Here is an 8622-nt window from a genome sequence, read left to right as displayed (position 1 = left end):
AATACAAAATGGTGGAAAAATGAAACGATACTTTTATATATGATTTTTTAAAAAAATATAACTGTTCTGCTTTGTTTGGAACTATTTACATTGGTGAAATAAAACAAAAACAGTTCAAATTGACAATATTGTGTCCAAAAATTGTCACTTAATATTAACTTATTTATTGATGTCACGGATCGTGACGGAGCGGAGATAGGACGGATGCAAGTGCAGTATGAACAGTTGTTTATTTTTAAGAGACAGGCAGACAAATCCAAAACAGGCGAAGGTCAGGCGATCGGCAAACAGGCATACACAGGGTTAAACATGAATCAAGGTCGTGGTCACGGAAAACAGGGTCGATAAACAAAACGAGAAACATCAACTATGGCGAGGAACTGGGAGCGGATAATCCAGCGTGGACTATGACTATGACTATGACTATGACTATGACTATGACTATGACTATGACTATGACTATGACTATGACTATGACTATGACTATGACTATGACTACTATACGAACTAATCTAACTCTACGATAATCTTCCGCGTTGTGTGCTGGGAGGCGCGCGGTATATATGCGGACGTGATCAGCGTCTAAACTGCTAGCAGCTGAGGGCAATACAGACACGTGAAATCCCAGCCAATGACAGAACAGGGAGGAGACATGACAGAAACATAAACAAAAACACACGTGTCCAGATGTCACTACTGTCAACAATGAAATAGCAGGTGCTCGCGCATTCGCGCTTAGAGCACGCTGCTTCAAGGGGAAATCATGACAGAAACCCCCCCTGCCCCCCCAAAGGCACTCCTCCCGGAGTGCCATGAGTCATCCCTTTTCATTGGCAGCCCCGGCCCCCTGGGCTGAATGTCCCAGGCAGAGCCATGAAACCGCACGGTGTTCTTGGCGGAGCAGGGAAGCGGAGCGACGTCCCTGACAGAACAGGGAGGCAGAGTAACGACCACAGCCGGGCAGACAGGCTGAGCGAAGTCCTCGGCGGAGCACGATGGTGCTCGCGCATCCGCGCTTAGAGCACGCTGCTTGAAGAGGAAATCATGACAATTGAACTGTTCACATTTGCAGTCGTACTGATATTAAGGAAAACAGCACTCTTGCTCGTGTGATAGGCTGCTGCTTAGCTATATAATATTATATATATATATATATATATATATATATATATATATATATATATATATATATATATATATAAACAACTAATACAGGGCAGTTTACATCTTGTATGTTGGGGGCATTTAAAAAAATTTATTTTTATGTCATTTCCAACTCTACATGACGCTATTTTTCACCAGTGCCAGACTAGAGCTTGCTTGTTGTTAGGCTTAAAGGAGGGCTGTATTGTTGTTTTGATGTTTTAATAGTGGTTTAATTTCACAGCAGTGACAAGCAATGCTGAAGCTTAGGGCAAACACCATCATTACCAGGCTGTCACCAGTGAAGTCAGGGAGACTTTGATGCTGCTCCTCAGGTCGAAGAGGGACGGGCAGGGGCTCGGGTACACACTTAACTGAGAATTGATGCCATGGGACAAATGTAAATTAAAACCTAAAACATAAAATAAAAACAAAGTCTTGCACAAAGGGCACTTATCTAGTCATAGGCCAAAAGGGCAGGTGCTTGAGCACCACCTTAGGACTATCTGTGCACATGCTTGTTCTTTGACCTTTACAGCTTGAATCTGATCATCAGGTTCATCAGGTCTAGTAATCTAATATAAATCAATATACAAAATGTACCAGGATTGCAGATTGTGTTATTTAATGCAATGGCATTAAAGTTGCTGCTGAAATGTACTTTACTATAACCAATAAACTTTAGTATAATTGCAGAATTGATGTCTTATCATTGACTTTTTTTTTTTTTTTTAAACTTGAAATTCTTTATTTTTTTCATTGTTATGACTAATTTGACATCCATAAGACATCTAATCAGAATCCTCAAATTATTAAACCTAAGACTTTTGTGGTTACATTAGCATTTTTCACCAACTTCTGCTTTGAAAATGATTCTGAAGTGCACTTGCAACAGCCAGTATTTTCACCTTTACACTTCTGACTGTGAGGTCTGTAGCTCTGTGGAGGGAGTAGGACATAGTCTTCATCACTTCAGAATGGACGCTCAACCTCTGTACCCCTGACAAGGGACAGAATGTGTATGCTTTTTTGTTTTTTAGTTCTGCAACATAAAACATTAAGGCCTGCTGTCCATGAGTACTGAGTAAGAACAATCAGTCAGACAAGTCCCTCCCAAATTTTCTTTGAAAAATACAAGTAACACTTTAATGAGTCATGGAGACCAAAGCAGGAGAGTACGAGTGAGGTTTATTTGTTTATTTATTTATTTGAATTATTTTTAATACTGTCACACACTGTCATGATATTATGCACTGCACTGCTGCCACATGATTGGCTGATTGGATAACTGTATGAATGAACAGGTGTTCCTAATAAAGTGGACAGTGAGTGTATTTTTAAAGTAATTTTAATAAACACTATGTATTAGATTGTCGTCATTTCAAGTAATGTATTGTACGGTTTGGATGTAAAATATTAAAATCGTATCATTATACTTTGTTATCTGAAGAACGTTATCTGTATCTGTTATTAACCGCTCTCGCTTTCCTTCACCCTTTACCACTACTCTTTGGGTTGCCAGATCTGTGATTTTCCCAAGGCTTTGAGAAGCTGGGTCCAGGTTGATTTAATTTTTTTGTCTGGGTTTTGAAAGCCAGACTGGTTGGTACGTTGGAGGTTTTTTTGTGTGTCTGTACTAAATGTGCAAGAAAATAACATAGTAGGCCACATTATCTATAAAAACGTGTTTGTGTCACTGAAGTGTTTTCCAAAGTCATTTCTCATCCCTTGATAAAAGCATTGATTAAGAAAACTGTGTGTATGTTGGGTTACTTTAAAATCCTGTATTAGACAACAATATTTATAAAGAGAAAAATATTTGAAATAGGGTTGAATTAGTCGACTATTTGTCTATTAAGTCGGTTCTCTCACACAGACCTGGCAACTCTACTCTTATTTTACCGGAAACGAAAGTCAAACTAATCTGTATCTGTTCAGTCCAAGGGCGGATCTGTTTCATATCGTTTCCCCTTTTCTTCAGACACACCTGTTTTCCACACAGCTTTTACAGACTGGACCAGGAAGTGTGAGCTGCTGTAAGTGTGAGTTTATTTTTCAGTAAAATGGCAGAAGCGAATATTTCAGTAGCTCAGGATCAGTTCAGCTGTCCAATCTGTCTGGATCTAATCAAGGATCCAGTAGCTATTTCATGTGGACACACTTTCTGTATGGTGTGTATTAGTGGCTGCTGGGATCAGGAGGATCAGAAGGGAGTCTATAGCTGTCCTCAGTGTAGACAAACCTTCACTCCAAGACCTGTTGTGAGTAAAAACAGCATGCTGGCTGAAGTAGTGGAGACACTGAAGAATACAGGACTCCAAGCTACACGTCCTGCTCACTGTTCAGCTGGACCTGAAGATGTGGAGTGTGATTTCTGCACTGGGAGAAAATCCAAAGCCATCAAGTCCTGTCTGGTGTGTCTGGCCTCTTTCTGTGAAACTCACCTCCAGCCTCACTATGAATCTCCTGCCTTTAAGAAGCACAAGCTGGTGGAAGCCTCCAGACGACTCCAGGAGCAGATCTGCTCTCAGCATGACAAACTGCTGGAGGTTTACTGTCACACTGATCAGCAGTGTATCTGCATGTTGTGTACCATGGATGAACATAAAGGACATGATACAGTATCAGTTGCAGCAGGACGAGCTGACAAACAGGTAACAACATCTTACAGCCATCTTCTACAACTAGTAAAGGATAGGAATAAGCTGCTTTCTTATTATAATTTTTATTTTTAAATTCATTTAGCTCGAGTAATATTGCTTCTATATGATTCCAGTGAAATTTTATTATGCAATTTATAGAATTTCTCATTTAATACCTGTAACACACTGAGGGTGAATTATGTGCTGTGGTACTGTTTAGAAGCAGTTGTTGGAGATGCAGGGAAACTCCAAGCAGAGAATCCAGGAGAGAGAGAAGGAGCTTCAGGAACTAATAAAAGCTATGGAGACTCACAAGGTGAGTTTGAAGCTGAAACAGCTGTTTCAGGTTCGGATATGCTGCATTTTACTTACCTCGTAAGTGGTAAGTCAGAGCTCAGAATCATGCTTCCATTTGTTCATGATGATTGATCTAAAGTTAACACTTTTAAAGGTAAATGGTGTTACTTTGTTTACTTCTGATGCTGTGCACAGCCATGTTGATTTGGTGTAACACCTTGAACTCCGAGGAACTGATAGTTGAATAGACTACCCCAAGTTCATGAGTAGGGATTTCGAGTCGAGGGGGCTTTTTTTTTTTTTTGGCCTTTTCTGGTGGTAGTGGAGAAGTAGAGAACAAGTTATGACCTCTAGTTGAAAGCAGCATTAGACTCATGTGTTGCCATGTATTCACTGTCTCCCTGAGTGGAGTTCCTGTAAAATAGCTGATTTAGAAACATCCTCTCCCTGTGTCTCCTAACAGATGTCTGCACAAACAGCAGTGCAGGAAACCGAGAGGATCTTTACGGAGCTGATCAAATCTATTGAGAGAAGATGCTCTGAACTGACAGCGCTGATCAGAGCTCAGGAGGAAGCTGCAGTGAGTCGAGCTGAAGAAGTCATGAAGCAACTGGAGCAGGAGATCGCAGAGCTGAAGAGGAGAGATGCTGAAATGGAGGAGCTTTCACACACAGAGGATCCTGTCCAGTTCCTCCAGGTAACAGCACTGTGAAAATCAGAAGAATATTCAGATCAGTGCAGCTCTTCAGAATTTGGGCATGTTAGTCCAATCTTACAATGAAATTTCACCTAAGACAATGTTTCAGGTTTCCAGCACTAATACATAGATCACTACAACCAGACCATGAGGGGCCATATTCATATTTAACAACTTAAATTAAAAGGTTATGTCAATATTTATGCTAGGAACGATTTTCTAATACAAAGTCAGATTATGAAGGTCCTTAAGTTGATTTTCTGGATGACTCATAGTTTGGTCACGAGTGTAAAACACTGTCACACCTACTGGGAGTTGCAATAAGTGACTGGACAGGACACAAAAAGCTATTTATTTCTTATATTGTGTTCCACAAGTTTATTTGTGCAAATAAGTTAATGTGGCCATGTGATGCTAAATCAAGGTCATGAAATTATAATGAGTCACGTTATCCTTTTAATGAAGGTTAGGATGCAAGTGCAGTTAAAGACTTTTATTAAAGAGAGACAGGCAGACAAATCCAAATCATGAGACAATAGCGTGGTCAAAAAAACAGGTAATGGGTCAGGTGATCTACAAACAGGCATAAACTAGGCAAGGCAAGAATCAAGATGAGAAACAAGAACAAGATCAAGGAACATGAAACAAACCGAGGACCAGGGTATAAACACTTGGTACTGTGACAACACTAATTCTTCACAAAGCGTGAATGCCTAGAAAGTCCTTTTAAACTGTGGTGTGATTGTGCGTGAGATTGGATGCAGGTGTCCGTCATTACAATGAATGAATGTTCTGGGAATTGCAGGCCATGGCGGCCATGTTTGCGGTGCAGGATGGGAAATGTAGTCATTGGTTTGCTGTGATATGACATCATGTGTGCAAGGCATGTGTTATTACACCATGCTGTTCATTTGATAATTTGATTCATCATATTAATAAAATCATTGACAATGGTTTGTTAATTTCTCTCCTAAAAACATACCCAGTAAGAGATGTTCATAATTTCATCCATCTAAAGTTCAGTCCCAATGATAAGCTCTGCCTCCTGTGGCAAATGCAGACTATATGCTTAATTAAATGATATAATGCCATAATAATGATATAAATTTGCAGTAGAATGTCATTCCATAGATTCTGAGTGGGCTTACGGTACAATTCATGAATCTAAGGGGAAAGTATTGTGGTTATATCAGACAGTCAGACTGGTGCTGGACCTCATACTGTTACTCCATTGACATTTACGTTTATTCATGTAGCAGACGCTTTTATCCAAAGCGACTTACAAATGAGGAAATACAAGGCATTGAGCCATATATTCAGCAACAATATATAAGTTCATGGTCAGCATCACACGCTCTGTTTTTGCCAAAGTCTGCTCCCTGCCAAACGGACAAATCGTGTACACCTGTCTGAGTGCTGTGTTCAAAGTTCAAAGTTACCTCTGAGGTGAACTCTGGATACGGCACAAAACTGGCTGTTGCAATGAAACTTTTTTCCAGTTCTGTCTAGGGTCAAGTATGTAATGGCATGCTGTTTCTTATTATCTATTTTTATTTTAATACAGTACTACCTACTCTCTCTATCACAGTTTAGAAGCAGTATTCTGTGTGACGTGTCTGTTATCTTAACCAAATTCACCCAGTTTCTGGTTCCCTTTTTTTTGTAGAGTTTTCAGTCTGTCGCAACCCCAACTGGATCTTCAAACTTGCCCATCATCACGTTCAGCTCTACTCTAACTTTTGAGGATGTAATAACATCTGTGTCTCAGCTGAGAGAAAACGTTGAAGAGTGCTATAATGCTGAGTTTGTGAAGATTCCAAGTGGAGGTAAGCTGTAATGTTAAATTGTCTTAAAATACAGTTTGTTAGACATTCGTGAAAATAAAAATGAAAAATCCATGAATATTTAATAAACATTTAAACACATCAGAATGGCACTTGCACAAAATATAACTGTGTCTCTTAATAAAATTGCTGTAAAGTTTGTGAAATATTGGGAAAGTTTGTCCTTAAAAAGTCTAAAATCTAATACTCGGAATTTTAGGCCTTAAAATGCCTTTAAATGTCTCAAATATGTAAAATGTCTTAAATACTTAAATACATATTTTTATAGGTCTTAAAAAGTGTTTGGTTTATGAAGTTAACATTAATTTTACAAAGTTCTAAAAGTTTTTTGGGGGAAAAATTTGTATTGTTTACGCGGTTACAAAATGGAACCAATAACAATTCATGCAAACTGTGCAGCCTGGTCAGAATTTATCGGCGCATGCTCAGTGTGTCATGATGTGGTGTGTGGGCTAACGGGGTGCTGCCTCACATAAAAAAATGGCTACTTCTAGAAGTAATCATTTAAAATTGTTTCCGTTAAAATTACTCCCATCTAATATGGGTAAGGTCAAGTTCAACAAGATCTGGCTCGAGAACAGTGTATTTGTGCTTGGGTGAAGCATGTTGAAAATGACAAATTTAAAGCCCGCTGCATTGTGCAAGAAAACTTTCAAATTAGGAACTTTGGGTATAAAGGCCTTAGAGTTGCATAGGAAGTCAGAAAAACATAAAGCTACTGTTAAAAGCCACCAGCAAACACCTGCCATCACCCAATATTGTTCTGAATCAACATCGGGAGTATCACCAAAGTCCAGTCCCAATGTGACCCATTCTGCACTAACAGTGTTAATTCCTGCAACTTTGGTAAGTGACTGGAATGAAAGAAAGAAGACAAGTGGAAATGTGAATTTGAAACAAGTTCATATTTATTGCAAATGAAGAGTAACAAATATTTAAAATCCAATGCAACAAACAATCATTAAAAACTCACTGTAGCTCTACTATGGTCTATAACAATATTAGGTAGTTCAGTGGTACCCCCAACCTACCTGTGTAGAGGTCCAACACCAATGTGCTAGGGACAAATTAGGAATTCATACCTACTCAACTTTGTGATATACAGACCAATACCAAATTCCAGTTCTCACTCCATCACACCATATTCTGACCACAGCAACATATGAAATCACACAGTACTGTTGTCCAAGGCACTGCAGAATGTATCCCTCCACATTAGCTAGGGCACTGACTGGGTGATGTTCCTGGAGCAACCAAACAATAATTACAGATTTGACCATTCCAATTGGGAAAAGTCAAACAGCCAGAGAGAGAGATAGTTTGTATATTTTGTAAGCTACCTAAAATCACTAATTGGATGTGACAGGTCTAGGTCATCATCAAATCTAATTATGTTGGCAGGTCAAAGGTCATCACCAACCGTGATTTTCTAATTAGCTGTCGTAAATGGTCATCACCAACTGTCATGTTCTTAACAGCTGTCGTTAACGGTCATCATCTTCAATCCTAATTATGTTGAGAGTTGTATATCAAAGATAATATTACATACATTTTGCACTTATGGTCTGCACTTAGATCAAGCAATCCTATTATGTTGAGAGAATCACGCCAAATATAATATTATATATGGTTTACACTTATGTCATCACCAGCCGTCATTTTCTTAAAAGGTCTGCACTTAGAATAAAAATCATATTATGTTGAGACATGTGCTGGAATAAAGTTGGCTTGACGTTGGACGTTCGATATTCGCAGATATGCGGAAATTTAGGGACCGTCTCTAAAGTTACACACGTACAGTGACTACGTTTACATGGACAGCAGTAATCTAATTATTGACCTTAATCTGAGTAAGATAATAATGTGATTAAGGTGTTTACATGAGTCGCTTTTAGAATACTCCAGTCATGTTCACGTTTTACACGTTATAGGACATAATAAGATTAACAGCCCACGTCATTACGTCACCGCGCCACGCCGTCCGACGTCCCTCCAGAAT

General features: G+C 39.1%; 1 protein-coding gene across 5 annotated transcripts in view; it reads left to right on the top strand.

The window, feature by feature from the left end:
* Window positions 1-3061: 3061 nt before the first annotated feature.
* The window catches only part of LOC128633060 (tripartite motif-containing protein 29), an 11821-nt gene continuing 6260 nt past the window's right edge, over window positions 3062-8622 (top strand). For 2 of the 5 annotated variants that reach the window (XM_053681659.1, XM_053681662.1), the window contains exons 1-4: window positions 3062-3797; window positions 4006-4101; window positions 4546-4779; window positions 6446-6605. In XM_053681659.1, coding sequence (XP_053537634.1) covers window positions 3207-3797; window positions 4006-4101; window positions 4546-4779; window positions 6446-6605 — 1081 coding nt within the window. In that variant the 5' untranslated portion in view covers window positions 3062-3206. The remainder of the gene's footprint in view (window positions 3798-4005; window positions 4102-4545; window positions 4780-6445; window positions 6606-8622) is intronic. The other 3 variants (XM_053681663.1, XM_053681661.1, XM_053681660.1) reach the window with 3 other exon arrangements.

The sequence above is a fragment of the Ictalurus punctatus genome, chromosome 7 (genome assembly GCF_001660625.3).
Source record: "Ictalurus punctatus breed USDA103 chromosome 7, Coco_2.0, whole genome shotgun sequence".
Taxonomy (NCBI): Eukaryota; Metazoa; Chordata; class Actinopteri; order Siluriformes; family Ictaluridae; genus Ictalurus; species Ictalurus punctatus.
The sequence above is the reverse complement of the archived record's forward strand: the minus strand, read 5'-3'. Positions and strand labels throughout refer to the sequence as shown.